Genomic DNA, 16,832 nt, shown 5'->3' with positions numbered 1-16,832 from the left:
GGGCTGCTCCTGGGCCCCATGTGCTGGGAGGGGGGACAGTGAGCTGAGCATCCAAGGGTCTAGGGAGGAGCAGTGTCCTGCAGAGCAGGGCAGGGCTATCAGAGCAGGGGTGGGGGGTCTGGCCTGGGAGCACCCTCGGGGGTGGGAGCTGGCCGACATGGCGTTTGCTCAGCGGGAGGGGCTGGCCAGCGCCTGCGGAGCAGCCTCTGAGGGTCTGCGGCGCCTCTGCAGATAAGGCATTAACAGTTGGGGCGGACTCGCCTCCAGATCTGCTGACGCCAGGTGCCTGGGGCAAGGTGCCAAAGGTTCCCTATAAAGTGCTGGGGCTCTGGGCCCGTGGTCACTCACCCTCTGGTTCCTGGCCTGCCTCTGCTGTGAGGGACCTGCCTGGCGACCACCATGGTGAGGCTCGTGCTGCCCAATCCCGGCCTGGAGGACCGGATCCCATCCCTGGACCAGCTAGAAAACATCGAGAAGGAAGAGGCCAGCTCCCGGCCCAAGTGGGACAACAAGGCTCAGTACATGCTCACCTGCGTGGGCTTCTGCGTGGGCCTGGGCAACGTGTGGCGCTTCCCCTACCTGTGCCAGAGCCATGGTGGAGGTAGGCTGCGGCGTGGAAGGCAGGCTGGGGCTTGGGTGCGCAAGACCCCCCCCCCCCAGGGCCCCATCACTCCTGGTGCACATGTTGGTGCCTTCCCTCGGAGCACCCCAAGCCTCCACGTCTGCACCGGGGGCAGGGCTGGATGTAGTTCAGGCCCCTACACGGCACTGCTCCTGCTTGTGGCGTGTGGGGACAGATGTGTGCTGCCCTGACACCCGCATCCAAGTGTCCAAGCGTTGGGGAGCCCGCTCGGGTGTGGGGGTCCGAGAAGAGCCGGCCACTCCTTTGGATGGAGCCGTGGCAGAGACCGTGAGCCCAGCCCTCCTCAGGTCCACCACGAGGCCCTCCCTGTGCTTCAGCCAGGTCCTAAGCCCAGAGGCGGGCACCACATTCCTGTGTGGTCAGAGGAAGGGGCTGCATAGCAGCGGGCGACCCACAGAAGGGCGCCCTGGCCTCAGCCCACCCTGCCCCCTCCAGAGGCCTCCAAAGGCCTCACGCCCAACCCAAGGGTCTCCCCTCTTCCACAGGTCGAGCCCCCGTCCCCGTCTGCAGGTCCCCCAGTGCTGCTGGGTCTCTGCCCAGTGGCCTCGTCCCCCCACTCACCCTCCCAGTGCCCATGGGCTACGGGGATGGAGCCCCCACGTGTCCCGGGGGGGAGGGGTGCGGCCACCTGGAGCAGGGTGGGCTCTGCAGAGGGGCAGGCACTCCAGGGATGTGAGTGACAAGGGCTCATTCTCCTTCTGAGTCCGAGGGACCTGCAGCCTCACCTGGGCTTCGTGGTATAAAAGTGTCCTCAAGGAAAAGCAGAAACGCTTGTTTCTGGGTCAAATTGCCAGTCCTGAATTTCCCAGGGCTTGATCTCCCCAGTCTGGGAAGCAGGGCCTTGCAAGCCCCTGGTCCCACCTGCGTTCCTGGAAGCTGGGGGGCGTGGGGTGGAGGAGGGTCTCCAGCACTGGAGCCCCTGATGTCCATGAGTCTGCCCTCAGCCGCCCCTTCCTTCTGTAGTCCTAGGGGAGGGTCCCAGCCTCTCCCTGCCCCCTCTACCCCTGCTCAGTTCCAACTGGGAGCTCTGCCCAGGGCAGACATGCTCTCTACCCCAGGGGTGGGCAAAGCCTGCTGGCTGGGCTAGGGGCCAGCTGCACCCCTGCGTTGGCATCCTGGTGCTCTGCATGGCCCCAGGGGCCACTAGGGATGGACCCACTTGGTGGGTGGAGAGCAGATGCTGGTCCCCTGAGCGGAGGGCAAGAGGCACCAGTGGAGCCCCCAGGATTGCCCAGGACCATGCTGAGAGGGACTTTAAAGTCTTCAGTGCTACTGACCAGGGCAGTTGGCCAGGTAAACCCTAGACCAGAGGCCATGGGGCCCCTCACAGAACTCACCGTGAGGAATGGGGGCTTTCAGGTGCAGCCACACTCGCTACGAATCCAAGGAGGCAGTGGGGGAACCTTGCCCCCAGACACTGTGGACTGATGGGACTGTCCTCGAGAGGACAGCTGCGTCTCTGCCGGGAGGCTCCACCCTGTCAGCAGAGCCTGAGAGTTCCTGGGAGGAATGGGAGGGGAGGGGAGGGGATGGCAGTGGGAATAGGGTGGGAATAGGGAAGGGACGCAGGAGGTCCTTCTGATTTGGGAGGAAACCTAGGGTGTGGTCCTAGGCAGGGGATGATGGGCGGGGACAGGTGAACCAGAGGACCCCAAGCTGGCGTTAGGATTTGCCCCATCCCTTCTCCCAAACTCCCACCACCTGGCCACAGGCTTTCTGGGCGCATCTCCCGGCCACTTCGCTTTGGGAGGTTCTTCCCTGTGAGCTCAGATAACATTGTCCTTCCATGCCTTGGCCATGGTGGCTCCGCACTGGCTCCCTGGGGCCGTGTCTGGGTCCCCACCCCCTTGCAGAGGGCAGGCTCCGGGTGGCCGGCCTGCCACAGATCTACACACTTGCAGCCTTAAGTATGACAGCCAATGGGCAATGAGCTCCAGGCACACACCCCCCGCCCCTGAGGCCCCATCCTTGCTGCTGCACAGGCCTGTGTGTGGGATCCCTGTCTCCCCTGCTGACGGGTGTGCCTGTGGGCTGGGTATGCCCCAGGGTTGGGGAAGAGGTGGCAAGGGTCATGTGGGCAGAGCCTTCCAGGCCTCAAAGGGGCCTGGGTGTGGGTCGAGGGTGCAGGCCCCTGACAAGGAGGGCCCTCAGGAACGTGGGTCCCAGGTGGCTCCACTCCTGGGGTCATGACCTCCAGACCCCGGACAAGCCGTCCCTGCCCCTGGGTGTCTCCTCTGGCCACCCCTGCCGGCACGGTGGGGCCCTCCGTGTGCGGACTGGGACCCCTCAGACCAGAGAAGCAGCTTGAAGGGAGGACAGCGGGTGGCCCAGGCCCAGCGGGGGCAGTTTGTCCATATACAAGATGGCTCTGCAGCATCTGGGCGACTTCTCCTTGGCTTGGGAGTCTCACCACTGTCCTGTCTGGTCTGGACGGCAGGCAGGAGGTGGGAAGGCCCTGGGCTGGGGGGTGGGCAGTCGTCCTCACCTGCTTTTAGGGAACTGAGGAAAGGGGCTGTGGAGGGACCAGGCCCAGCAGCGGGCATCTGGGGAAGGTGGCATGTGCCCCGGGAGGCCGGCCCCACAGCACGTGTGCTCCTTGTCCCACACGCAAGCCCAGGGACCAGTTCCAGATCCAGCAACCCAAAACCCAACCCGCCCGCGCAGCCCACCGAGGCTTTGTGATACGCCCGCCCCCTATTAACACAGTTAGGGCTCCCGGGAGTCTGCGGAGCCTCGCGGATACTTGTCTGGCCGGGAACCCGCTTTGCGGGCAGAAGGCCTGTGCACCCTGCCCTGCTTCCCAGCTCCTCAGAGAGAACGGGACCGTCGCGGGCCTCCGGGCCTGTGTCCCGCGGGCGCCGTCCTCCCCTCCCGCCCCCCTTCTGCCTGTGTGTGCACCGGTGCCGGCGCCTGGGCAGTCGCGGGAGGCCCGTCTCCTGGGACCTTTGGAACCACATCCAGGCGCCACGGTACCTGCTGGCCACGCTCCTTCCTCCTTCCCCGCTTCCTGTACCTCTACCCGTGGGAGGGAGTCTCCGGGTTTTAGAAAGAAAGTCGGGCGTTCCTGGGCCTTGATCTGCAAAGAGCACTTGGTGTTGCTTGAGAACACGCTCCTCCCTGGGAAGGACAAGGGGCCGAGGTCCCGTTGGCTTGGGTGGACCCACCCGCCCCCACGGCTGGGACTCACTCTGGGGGTTGTCCTGGTTCCTGTGAGGCCCTCATGGCACCGCTGCTCCCTGAGGCCGAGCCTGACGCACAGGGACCCGCTGGCCTGGTGGCGCGGAGGAGCTCATGTGAGCCAGGGTGCCAGGAGCACAGGCAGTGCAGACGCTTCCCCAAAGAGGGGCTGCCCAGGTGGGGTTTCAGAGCATGAAGAGGAGTCTCCTGCTGGAGACGGAGCCTGGTATCACGAGGAAAGGGGATGCAATTGAAGGATGTTTGCAAAGTCTGTGCCAGAATGGACTTGTTTTCTTGGTGGTTTTGCTCAAAAGTTTTCAAATCCAGCCCTGAAGGAGATTAGGGAGGCAAGTCTTTTCTCACTTCCACATTCCTCGCTGACACGGTGACTCAGTGAGCAGGTGCCGGTGGGATGGAGGGGCCCGGGCTGCACCCCCACCCCCAGAGACTCTGGCTGGTGGCTCTTTCTTCCCTGGTACCCGAGCTTGCTCTCCTGTCACGGTCACTCCAGCTTCACACCCCCTCACACCACACCCTGTGCATTCCTGAACACTGACCCCAGCCTCCAGAGCCTATCCCTGGAAAACCCCACAGACAGAGAGGCAGGAGGACACATGGAGGGACGGAAAAGAGAGGGCTTTTGTTCTCATGCTCACACACACACACACATAGTCACACACCCAGGGATGCTCGCACAGACATACCCGTACAGGCACACGTACCCATGCACATGTACACACGGACACTCAGACCCCTGTGCCTGGACACATGCACACACCTGCACCTGCAGCGCCCCCTCCTGATCCCCACCCCGACCTCTAGACCAGGGTCTGAGCCCCCCTGATCCGAAGAGCGGCACACACGGACATGATGGTCGCCCGTGGAGGTGTGGGCGTGGGAGGGACGGGGTGGAAGTGAAGGAGGAGGAGACGGTGTGGCTCCGGGCCAGGGGCTGGGAGAACAGGGGGAGAAAGGGCCCAGGGGCAGGGAATGGGGTTCAGAGTGGGCTGGGCTGGGCTGTGTGGCCCTTGTGGGCAGACCCCTGGCCCAGCAGGGTGAGGAGCAGTGGGCAAAGGGCAGGTACTGGCACCCCGCAGGCTCACCGCTGGCCCTCACCCCCATCAGCAGGGCCCGAGGAGCACCCGGCGAGAAAGCATCCCAGGTCAGTGGTCTCGGCCCACGGGGGTCCAGGGAGCCAGCGCCCACGGCCAGCACATGGGCACCCAGATCCACCCGTCGGTCCTGAGGCAGTAAGCGTGTCAGGTCTCGGCAGCAGGGCTGCATCCTGGCCCCGCGCTCCCAGCCTCCTGGAACCTCTGCGGGGTCACGCTCGGCACTGTGCTGCACGGCCGCGCCCGGAGAGCCTCCTTGGTTTCCTGGTGGCCCTGAAGCCAGGAGGGCCCGTGATACCACCAGGGTCCTGGTGACCCCGCGCTGATGGTGAAGCCTGTCCCACGGCCCCGGGGGCGGTCCCCACATCCTGTCGTGTGCTCACGGCCCCTGGCCAGGGCCATGAGAGGTCCTTCTCAGTGCGTCCTGGCTGGCTTCCCAAGGCTCAGGTGGACAGACCCTGGTGCACGACCTGGACGACCTCTGGACCCCGGGCTCCCGTGACCCCTCCCCTATGACCCTTCCAGACCTCCGAATGGAGGCCGTCCTGCCCCCTGTACTCCGCCCGGCACAGGGACACCTCCGCTAATTCCCAAGAGCTGCTGTGCACGACACACGGATGCCACCGTTGGGGCTCGGTGCAGGGCAGCTCCATGTGAAATGGTGCCTGTAGCCATCAGGGCGCTGGCCTCCTCCGTGGTGAGGTCAGCACAGCTGGTGCCACCATTCTGCGAGTGTTTCGACAAACACCTGTGTCCCCAGAGGTGGCTTTTGCCCTCCCGGGTGCTGTCCCCTGTCCACACAACTGCCATCTTCCCACGCAGGGGCCTTTATGATTCCGTTCCTCATCCTGCTGGTCGTGGAGGGCATCCCCCTGCTGCACCTGGAGTTCGCCATCGGGCAGAGGCTGCGGAAGGGGAGCGTGGGCGTCTGGAGCTCCATCCACCCGGCCCTGAAGGGTGTAGGTGCGTGTCCTAACCTGGCGGGAGCCTGGGTTGCCAGGGTTGCCAGGGCAGCCAGCAAGCGCCCCCTCCTTCCTTCTCTGTTCTCTCTGCCTGAGTTCAGCCAGGGGTGGGGCCCAGGGCTCTACCCCCCAGGCCTGTGCGAGCCCTTTCTTAGGATCTCAGGGACCCGCTGGTCCAGGCCCGGTCACTGCCAGCCACCAGGGACCTGCAGGGCAGCAGAGGCGGTCCTGAGTCCCAGGTGACCGGTAGATGGGAGGGCATAGACACACGGGGAGAGCAGGACCCCTGCTCCAGACAGACCAGGAGGGGCACTGACCACTGAGGTTCCTTCCAGTGTTGACCCCTCCCCCGCACTGACCCCCTCACCCCAGAGCTGACCCCTCGCCTCAGCAGTGTCCCCCAGTCCTGAGCAGTGACGGTCTGGCTCCCCCAGGCATCGCCTCCATGTTTGTGTCCTTCATGGTGGGCCTCTACTACAACACCATCATCGCCTGGGTCATGTGGTATTTCTTCAACTCCTTTGAGGACCCTCTGCCCTGGAGTGAGTGCCCGCTCAATGCCAACCGGACAGGTGAGGCCTTGGCGCGGCCGGGGGCCGGGGGGGCTAGGGATCCACACGGGCTGTGCGGGCTGACTGTCCACAAATAGCTGCCCTCTGATTTTCCAAATTCCGGATGACGGTAGCTCGGGTTTGGAGAAAACAGCACAGATGAGACAACAGGGCATTAAAAGCAGTCACAGTGAGGGCGGAAAGCCCTTAGAGATGCTGGCTTCCCTCCCAGGACGGTGGCCGCCCGGTGCTACTGACGGCCGGAGAGGGAGGGGAAGGGGAGAGGGCCCCACCCGCTGGGCCTCCAGGTCCTGTGCAGGGCTTCTGGGGAGCTGCTCCTGACCCTCTGGGGCAGCATCCTGCTCCCCGCGCACCCCCTGCCTTCCTCACCCTCTGCTTGGCTGGGCATCAGGGCGTGGATGTGGTGTCGGTGACGGTCCAACAGCAGAGTGGCCAGTGTGGTTTGCTGCAGGATCCCCCCAGAGGTGCCGGCGTCAGGGCCGGCCACATGGGCCCCTCGAGGTCAGCAGGGGACAGAGCCCTCTGCCCTTGGGGACCATTCGGGGCACCACCCCCTCTCTGAGGACGGCATGGGGGCCTGTCAGGACTAGACTGCTTCCCCTTGGCAGGGTGTCAGGCTGCCTGGAAGGGCCCCCAGGGCCCCAGGGCCCACATGAGGAGGACACGGGAGGTTGAACACCATTCCTGGGGGTGGGAGTGGGCCCCCGCTAAGTCTGGGGTCCCTTGTGAGAACTGTGGCAGGGGCAAGAGGAAGAAGGCAGGCAGTCGAGGCCTGGGGTGCATGCCCCACCTGTACACAGTGTGTGGGTATGCATGTGCACGTGAGTCATGTTTGTGTGCAGGTACACTCATATTCATGTGCATGTGCACCGTGTGTGGGCATGCTTATGTGCATGTGTGTGTGCACAGGTGCAGCTGTGCACGAGCATGTGTGTGCACACACATGTACATGCACCACATCCCTGTTGTCGACGTGTCAAAAGCACAGCCCGTGTGTCCTGTGGCTTGGGCCCCGGGCTCTCGTTCCCCCACCTTGCTCACACTGCGCGACCCAATCTGACGTGTGCGGATGCCCACCTGCAGGCTACGTGGACGAGTGTGCCCGCAGCTCCTCCGTGGACTACTTCTGGTACCGGGAGACCCTCAACATCTCCACCTCCATCAGCGACTCCGGCTCTATACAGTGGTGGATCCTGCTCTGTCTCACCTGTGCTTGGAGCGTCCTCTACGTGTGCACCATTCGCGGCATTGAGACCACCGGGAAGGTGCTGGCGGGGGTGGCAGTACCCGGGCCGCCGGGCCCTCAGCCAGCTGTGAGGGGCACGACCCCGCCTGCCCCTGGTCCCACACCTGCTGTGTCCACAGGCCGTGTACATCACCTCGACGCTGCCCTACATCGTCCTAACCATCTTCCTCATCCGGGGCCTGACGCTGAAGGGAGCCACCAATGGCATTGTGTTCCTCTTCACGCCCAACGTGAGTCTCCCGAGGTCGCCCCGGGGTGGGAGGGCACGGGGGAGGCCAGGTAGGGGACGGCCAGCCCTGGGCCCCTGGGAGTCTGCGCACCCGACCTGCTGGCTGGACTGTGGCCATGTGCACAGAGGGTGGCCATCACCAGGACATGCGTCAGCAGCTGTCACCAGGCTGTGTGTCCCCCCCCACCCCCACCCACCCCCGTCCTAGAGAGCGCTGCTGAGGTCTCTGTCTGGCTGCAGGTCACGGAGTTGGCCAACCCGGTCACCTGGCTGGACGCGGGGGCCCAGGTCTTCTACTCCTTCTCACTGGCCTTCGGGGGCCTCATCTCCTTCTCCAGCTACAACTCCGTGCAGTGAGTGTGGCGCCACGTGCCTCAGCCTCCCTACCGCGAGGGGTGGATGGATGATGGGTGGCCCTGCTGATGGGCGCAAAGAGGTGGGGTGATGCTTCGGGGGGGCTTTCACGAGCCTCCCACCCCCAGGGAGACCCATTTACAACCTGGCCTGTCCCGGGCACCTCCACCCCAGCGAGAGTGAGCCCTGCTGCTCACCCCCCACTCCACCCACCCCCCGTGGCACCCCGGCACCCAGGACCCCAGAAGTACCGGCCTTGTCGGCCCCCCCCAACCGACACCCACATGGAAGGGGCCAGGGCCTCCGCCCATAGAGTTGGGCCCATAGAGAGAGAGGTGCCTCCTCGTTTCCCACCCAATGCACCAGGACTGTGGTCCAGCAGAGAGGCAAATGAGCCGTGTGAGCAGACGTGGAGGGTGCAGGGCCAGGTGGGGGCTCATCCTCTGGCCGTGGTGCTGGGGGGAGCAGGGACGGGAGGCAGCCGAGGATGGACCTGGAGGCAGGTGCTTCCACCTGTGGCCACTGCCTGCTGAGTGCACGCCAGCTGGTGGTGCTTCTGCCTGCCCGGGGGGCCGGCGCCAGCTCTGGGCCCAGCCCACACCGCCGTCCCACGGGATCCCTCGCCCCCACCCTGCCGCAGCTTGTGACGGGCCGAGCAATATCTGGGTGTGGACGGGCCGCACCGCGTCCTTCCATGACAGACATGTGAGCTGTTTCCACATTCTGCGCACACGCCACCATGAACATTAGTGTCCGAGCTCTGGTGCGGACCTGCCTTCCCTGCGCCCGGGTGACGGGGCAGGTCTGCTATGGGGTTAGGGGCTTGAGGAGGCACTTTCCACAGAAGCCACCCCATTTCATGTCCCCCCAGCCCTGCAGCAGGCCCATTCCCTCCACACCCCTGCCAACACCTGTTGTCCTCCCACTTTCTCATGCCAGCCACCGGAAGCATCGGGAAAGGGGATGTTGGCCTCAGCGGGCAGGGTGGCGGGGTGGGTGGAGGTGGAGGTCCAGGTGGAGATGGGGGGTCCTGACTTGGCCTGCCTCCTCGAAGCCTCACGCCCGGGGGAGCGGGGGCTGGACTCAGGGTCTCCAGGGCCAGCACATCAGGGGCCTGGGGAAGTGATGGGAAGGGCGGAGCGGGGCGGGCCGTGGGCCTGCTGCATCCCCCATGGCTGTGACCTCCTGGCTGAGCCGCTGGAGCCCCGTGCCCGGCCTCGCAGGGGTGCCCCTTGCCTGGCCTCGCAGGGTGCTGACTTGGGCCCGGTGGGCGGCCCTGGCCAGCGGTGACTGGATGCCACTCTCACGGCAGCAATAACTGTGAGATGGACTCGTTGATCGTGTCCATCATCAACGGCTTCACGTCAGTGTACGCGGCCACCGTGGTCTACTCCATCATCGGCTTCCGTGCCACCGAGCGCTTCGACGACTGCTTCAGCATGTAGGTGGCCTGCCTGCCTTGGGAGCTTGCATGTCACCTCCGGCGAGTCCACCAGGCCTGCAGCCAGCCCCCCTGTCTTCCCAGGAACATCCTGACGCTCATCAATGGGTTTGACCTGCCTGAGGGCAACGTGACACAGGAGAACTTCGCAGAGGTGCAGCGTTGGTACAACAACACCTACCCCGAGGCCTTTGCAAAGCTGAGCTTCCAGACCTGCGACATTAACACGTTCCTCTCAGAGGTCGGTCCTTTGGGTGGCGCTCTTGTGATTCAGGAGTAGGCGGGGGGAGAGGTGAAGGACTCCACTGGGTGGGCCCCAAGCTTCCCTGCAAGCTGAGTTCTGATGGGCCTGGCCCCTCTGTGCCCACTGGGGGTTCCAGGCGCTGCAGAGCCTCGTGTCAAACGCATGCAAACGCCCCCACGTCCATGTTTGCTGTAACTCCCCCAAGTCATCAGAGCCATGCCCTCAACCTCGTGTCGCCATGCTGGCACGCATTATGTCAGGCTGGCAGACATTTCTCAGCTGCCATGGTGCAGGTCACCATGTAGCTGCAAATCGTCCTCTGTTGCACGGACATTTCTGAATGCCAAGTGTCACGATCAGAGATGTTGCCTCCTGTTAAGATTTACGGCCGACATCTACTAATGTTCATCTTGCACTTTTCTTATTTGGAGCCATGCAATATTTGGAGAGGACAAGTTGCACGTTTTCAGGGCCGGGCACGGTGGCCCAAGGACATGTGGTACCTGGCCCCGCAGGAGTGAGGTGTGCAGAGAGCGAGCCCCGCCAACAGAGCAGGGGCACCAGAGGGTCCTCTTGCCCAGTCTGTCCCCCATGGTGCAGCGCAGGACAAGGGGCAGGGTGGCCCCAGAATTCCTGCTCTTCTGGAAGCGAGCTAACGGAGGGTCAGGCACGCAGGGCATGTCCCAGGCCACCAGGCAGGCGCTTCTGCCACCAGCAAATGGAGAGTTTGTGTCCCTGGGTTGGCCGGCCCCGCCTGGTCACCACAAGGTGCCCCTCTCGCTCCTCCTCCGTCCACGTGGGCATGTGCAGCTCCTCTGTGTGGACGCGCCGATGCACTGCTGCCGTTCACGACAGCCTCCTCTTAAATTCCTTGCTCTCTCACTGCCCCCCCGGGAGGCGTTTGTGTGCAGAAGGCAGAGCCCATCTCCACGCAAACTCCTGTAAATGCTGTGACGTTGCTTTGGGATCCCTGACTTCTGAGGGGGTCCCCGGGACTGGGGCTGATGCCCCACAGGGAGCGCTGGGCCTGGGCGCCCTGACTTAGCCCCTCAGCCCAGTGGCGGGAACAGTGGAAGGGAGGGGCTACAGCCGAGGCCCCGCCGACCCTGCCCACCTGGTGCCTCTGTAGCTGCCAGCCCGTGGGAGCACACATCCCCCCGCGGCCGCTCTGGCAGGCCCATGGGCTCAGGTCCGGGGCCTCCACTCCGGGCACTGGCTCAGGCCTCGCTGGGGTCACCCTGAGCTCCGAGCCCAGCCGTCAGCGAGCAGACGATGTCCTTGTCTGTTGCATGTCTGTCTGGGCAGCTTGGGGCTCCGACTGCCCCCCAACAGTGAGATCCACTTCCTGGCTGTCAAACCAGTTCAGCTTTTAAAAATACAGTCGAGCCTAACAGAGAATTCTGGTTATTTCCTCAAATGGCTCAGCTCGGCGCTGTCCTTGCAGGGTCGGGGTTCGGCGGGGGAGGGGGTGGCGCCCAGTGAGGGGTGGGGAAGGAGCGGGCCCTCGGGGACGTGTGCCCTTGTGACGCACCTGCCTGCAACCCTGCAGGGTGTGGAGGGCACGGGGCTGGCCTTCATCGTCTTCACAGAGGCCATCACCAGGATGCCCGTGTCGCCGCTGTGGTCCGTTCTCTTCTTCATCATGCTCTTCTGCCTCGGCCTGTCGTCAATGTTTGGGAACATGGAGGGCGTGGTCGTGCCCCTGCAGGACCTCAAGATCATCCCTAAAAAGTGGCCCAAAGAGCTGCTCACAGGTGTGTGGGGCCAGGGCCGCGAGGACCGCCTCCGGGTGTGGCTACGGTGGGGACGCAGGGCCTGGCTGGGCAGCGGCCGTGTTCTCTGACCCGCAGGCCTCATCTGCCTGGGGACCTACCTGATCGCCTTCATCTTCACGCTGAACTCTGGCCAGTACTGGCTGTCCCTGCTGGACAGCTACGCCGGCTCCATCCCCCTGCTCATCATCGCCTTCTGCGAGATGTTTGCGGTCGTCTACGTGTACGGCATTGACAGGTAGGAGGGAGGCCATGGTGGCAGGAGGCTCCCGCCAGGGTGAGTGGGGCCGCACCTGGGGCAGGGTGAGGCGGGTGCACCGTGGTGCAGGGCTGAACGGGGCTGAGGGCGGAGCAGACGCGCCGCGGACCGATGCCCACCAGATGCCAGAGCAATCCACACGGCACTCCCCCCAGCTTCCAGAAGCTTCCAGACCCTGCAGAGATGAGCACTTGCGGGCTGTGCAATCTGGGGGTGGGAGGAGAGGAAACAGCAACCACAAAGGAAAACACAGACCCTTGGGTCTGACCACGTGATTTAAAACATTCATAACCCAAGTGTCAGAAGCAAAGCTGCGCCATGTGGACGTGAAACCTGGCCCCTGGGCTCTCGCTGGGAGCTGGGCTGGGCTCCCAGGGCCTCAGACACCTCCTGCCTGCGTCTGTCACCGTGAAACACGCACCAGCCCTTGGAGGAGCGCTGACTTGGGATGCCTCCTCCGGACCCGCAAGAGCTCCCTGCATGAGTGCAGGTCTCTGCAGCACACTGCAAGCTGGGGGCGGTGCGACCAAGGAGCCCTTGCAGACCAGCTGTCGCCACGCCAGCTACATGGAGAAAGACAGTTGCTGTACACCAAGCCACCAGTTCTGATGCGGGCCTGTGACTGTCCCAATGAGGGCTCGGCCATCTGTGACCACCCCGGGACAGTTTGAAGCCAGACGCTGGTGGGGATATCATGCCACGTGCTACAGGGAGGACAAGTCCTGGGCATAGGGCACACCACGGCCTTCTCTGGCCCTGCTGGGTCCAGCCTGCGGACAAGGCCTGGGTGTCAGTACCTTCCCACAAGTGTCCTCTGGGTTCTCTGTGGTCCTGGGCAGCTCATGGCCATGGTCTGCATGCTCCATGCCAACTTCTACAGACAGGGGACTGTGGTGCAGGAGACAGTCCGGCCCGGATGGGCAGGAGATGATGGAGCTGTCCAGGTCGGGGCCCTCCGTCCCCAGGAGCACTGACCCCAGCTCTGCGTGATGCCCACCCAGAACCCCATGTGGCGAGTTTATGGGCTGGAGCCCTGGGCAGTGGCCCCTCAGGGCAGCAGAGGGCCCGCAGGCCCCCAGAGGTGGCTGCTGGTGCACCAACGGGGTTCTTGTAGAGGCTGTGGCACTGCAGATGGTGTGTCTGGGCTGGACAGGCCGGACACCCTGCCTCGATGGGACCACAGGCCTGTCGCTGTCCCCCGGTGATGGCTTCCTTCCTGCTGTGTCCAGGTTCAACAGAGACATCGAGTTTATGATTGGCCACAAGCCCAACATCTTCTGGCAAGTCATGTGGAGAGTGGTCAGCCCGCTGCTCATGCTGGTCATCTTCCTGTTCTTCTTCGTGGTCAAGGTCAAAGAGGAGCTGATATACAGCGTCTGGGACCCCTCCTATGTGAGTTGTGGGGCTGTGGGCTGGGGGGATGGGCTGTGGGGGAGGGGCTGCAAGGAAGGGGCAGCGGGGGTCCTGTGCCCTGGGGGGCCAAGAGGTGACCCATGGGGGAGGGGCGTCTGCCCCAGGGAGACCCTGCTGGCTGGACACACGGCCTCCCACCACTGCCCTCTCCCCAGGAGGAATTTCCCAAATCCCAGAAGGTCCCGTACCCGGGCTGGGTATACGCCGTGGTGGTCATCGTGGCTGGGGTGCCCTGCCTGGTCATCCCCGGCTTTGCCATCTACAAGCTCATCAGGAACCGCTGCCAGGGGTCAGGGGACCAACAGGGACTGGTCAGCGGGCCGTCCACGACCTCCATCAACGGGGACCTGAAGTACTGAGCGGCCGGCCCAGCAGGTGCAGCTGTTGGTGTCGGGGAGGGTCTGTGAGGGTGTGTGCACATGTGCACACGGGTGTATATATTGTGAAAGTGCATGCATACATGTGTGTCTATATATGTGTGGGTGTGTATGCATGTGTGTGTACATGTATGCATATATATGTGTGCATGTGGGTGGATTTATGTGCAAACATGTGAGCACATACGTGTGTGCATTGCACAAGTGTGTGTGTCATGTCTCAGTATGTGTGTATACATGTGCACGAGTACATGGTGGGCATGGCTATGATATGTGTGTGTATTGTATACATGTGCTGGGCATGTGTGTGCATACATGTGTGTATATGTGCATACACAGCCATGCGTCCATGTGTGCACACCTGTACATGTGCACACATGCCTGCCACACAGGGCCTGGTGCCCGCTCACTGGCCCTGGTCACGAATGTGGTGGGGCAGGTGCTGCCATCCAGGGCCAACCCTGCTTGGGTCCTGCGCACCCACACACGCTCCAAGCACGCGCTCGAGGCTGCAGTGCCTGGGGAGGCCGCGCCCTAGGTGCTCGCCCCATGGGAGACGGGAGCCTGATGCTCCATCGGCCCCTCAGAACCAGGCTCCTTGCCGCTCCCCCTCCCCCTTGCTATGGACCCTTGACCAGGTAGCTCACGGGAAGGCGGGGCACGGGCACCCCACCATGAGGACCGCTCTTCTCAAGCCCCAGGGCTGTGAGTTCCGGAACAGTTGGCGGGGTCCCTCCGGGGTCCGTCCGCCTGCCCGTCGGGGAAGGGCTCCGGGCCTTGGCAGGACGCTGGCTCAGTGAGGCCGGCCGGTTAATCATTGCACCCAGCCGCGCACATAGGGGAACACTCAGACCCAGGTTTTCTCACCAAGGCATTCACTGCATGAATTTTTAGCCAAGTGCTGGAAAAGATGGGTTATAGGGTAACTCGGCCACAGCCACCACGGAGGACAGGCCACGTGTCCCCAGCACATCAGGGCCAGGGAAGCCCATCAGCTCGGCGCCCCTCAGTGAAGGCTGGCACCTGCTCTTCCCTCCCCATCATGGGAAGGCCTGTTTTCTGGGATTTGACAGCTGATCTCGGCCAAAGTCACTTGGCACATGGGGTGGTTTTTTTAATGACCTCACCTTCACTCTCCATGGAAAAATCTGGAAGTTTAAGTTAAGCTGGACTTTCTGAGAATCCCCTCGGCAGGGGTGAGGACCTGAGTGGAGGGTGGGTCTTGGAGCAATGTCCCCCCTACTTGGATGCCTGGCTTCCTGTCCCCATCCCACTGCCTTCCATCCTGCGGTGACGTGATCTGCAGAGACCTCAGGGAGCTCCCAGCACCCCACAGGGCCATGATGGCGTGTGCCTGCCCGGGAGCCCCCATCTGCATCACTACAGCCTCTGCCCTCCTCTCCCCAAAGCACCCCCACAGAACAGGACTGGCACCCTGTGGACACGTTGCCCTCCCAGTCACATGTAGAGGAGCCTGAGGTGTGTGGCCCGGGGGCTCAGTCAGTCCCTCTGTCCCCCCATGAGCACCTGTTTCACAAGCCTGCTGTATTTGTGGGTGTAATGTGTACTTGTCTAAATAAATCACTGTTTCATAGGCTTGGCCTAAATGTTGTCTAAATGCAGAGGGACGCGTGAACAGCAGGGCCCTGGTGGCTCAGGGCAGTGTGGGACTGTTGCTCTGGTCGGGGGGAGGGGGGTTCCCTCTGCAGAAGTCGTGACATGAGGTTGCCATGTCCAAGGAGCTCTGGGCGTGGCCTGAGGCCCCACGACAAGCAGGTGGTGGGTGGGCCTTGGACTTGGGCTGTGTGCCCTGGTGAGGTCAGGTCTGCTGGTCTGGGGGCTGCACCCCTGCCCTCCGTTTGTCACATTCCTGTCTCACCCAAGAAAGAATCACTGGAGGTGTGTCCACCAGGGCCCCCGTGTCTGGGACCCATGTGTTTGGGCCCGTGTAAGACCCCATCCCGGGAAGTCGGAATTTCACTCCGGGGCCCCAGGCTGTCCTGGAAGCATCCCCTGGGCGTCAATGGGTACAGGAGGCCCTCTGGGTGGCCCAAGCTGAGTCCACTCATCAGTCCATCACGCTCCAACCCACCGAAGGAGGACCCCATGCGGAGGGGACATGCACACATCCCCTGCCCTGGCTGAGTCCAACCCTCCCCTGTGGCCAAGGGTCTCTTGCTGTCCACCTGCTGCCAGAGGGTGCCAGTGGGTACTGGGAGGAAAAGAAGAAGCCCTTCCCACCCCTGCCCCTGCCCCTGCCTCCTGCCCCACCAGGAGCCCCTCTGGAACACAGGCCCCCACCCTACTCCCTTAGCTATGTCCCTGCAGGTAATGGGTGTTGGCGGGGGCCTGGGCTGGGTGTGGCCACCACGGGGGCCTGGGGATGCAGGACTGAGCAGCTCCTGCAGTGTGCATGGACATCCCCAGAAGAGGGACATATGCCACCAGCCAGAAGGTTTACCCTCAACGTCTGAGAAACAAATGTCGCTTAGAAATGAAGACAGCGCATCACACCACACAGACCCCTCCCTGGATACTCATCCCACGTGAGCACGAGGACACGGCCTTGCCGCTCTTGTGTGCGTGGTGACACACAGCGCGCCTGCACAGCTGGGGCTCGGCACCCCGGACAGGTCCCTGGAGGACGCCAAGAGAAGCAGGCCCACCCAAGGTCACACACTGGGGACTCTGCTTCTCTCACATTCCAGACATGACGAAACGGCAGCAACGGAAACTGATGGCAGGCGGGCAGGGGTGCAGGAGGGGTGGGTGTGGCCATAAGGGGACAGGGGATCCTCCCCGTGATGGACATGTGTCAAACTGACCTGTCCACATCAACACCGCAGCTGTGACATGGACAAGATGTGTGCGAGAGGCCACCACCGGGGGACATGGGGAGAGGATACGTGGGTTCAGGCTCAGGACGTTCCTCACGGCCACGAGTGAGTCTACAACTGTCTCAGAATCAAAAGGTTGATGAGAAAGTCAATGCTTTTGATAAAACAACTCAATGCGCCCCAGTCTGGGGTGT

At 63.3% G+C, this 16,832-nt stretch overlaps 1 protein-coding gene across 1 annotated transcript; it reads left to right on the top strand.

Moving 5' to 3' along the window:
• The first annotated feature begins 399 nt into the window (after positions 1-399).
• SLC6A19 (solute carrier family 6 member 19) lies at positions 400-15,397 on the top strand. Its single transcript, XM_038583360.1, has 12 exons — positions 400-601; positions 5,755-5,895; positions 6,329-6,466; positions 7,550-7,731; positions 7,832-7,942; positions 8,182-8,294; positions 9,608-9,736; positions 9,821-9,977; positions 11,530-11,734; positions 11,831-11,990; positions 13,241-13,403; positions 13,580-15,397. Exons 1-12 carry the CDS (start codon positions 400-402, stop codon positions 13,781-13,783), a joined length of 1,905 nt encoding a protein of 634 aa, XP_038439288.1. The 3' UTR covers positions 13,784-15,397.
• The last annotated feature ends 1,435 nt before the right edge of the window (positions 15,398-16,832 follow it).

Source organism: Canis lupus, chromosome 34 (assembly GCF_011100685.1).
Source record: "Canis lupus familiaris isolate Mischka breed German Shepherd chromosome 34, alternate assembly UU_Cfam_GSD_1.0, whole genome shotgun sequence".
In the NCBI taxonomy this organism is placed as follows: domain Eukaryota; kingdom Metazoa; phylum Chordata; class Mammalia; order Carnivora; family Canidae; genus Canis; species Canis lupus.
This window is presented reverse-complemented; position numbering and strand designations above follow the sequence as displayed.

Coding starts and splice junctions, on each gene's coding strand:
- SLC6A19 (XM_038583360.1), top strand. CDS start 400: ATGGTGAGGCTCGTGCTGCCCAATCCCGGCCTGGAGGACCGGATCCCA. Junction 11,991..13,240: donor TACGTGTACGGCATTGACAG/GTAGGAGGGAGG, acceptor TGCTGTGTCCAG/GTTCAACAGAGACATCGAGT. Junction 13,404..13,579: donor GCGTCTGGGACCCCTCCTAT/GTGAGTTGTGGG, acceptor CCCTCTCCCCAG/GAGGAATTTCCCAAATCCCA.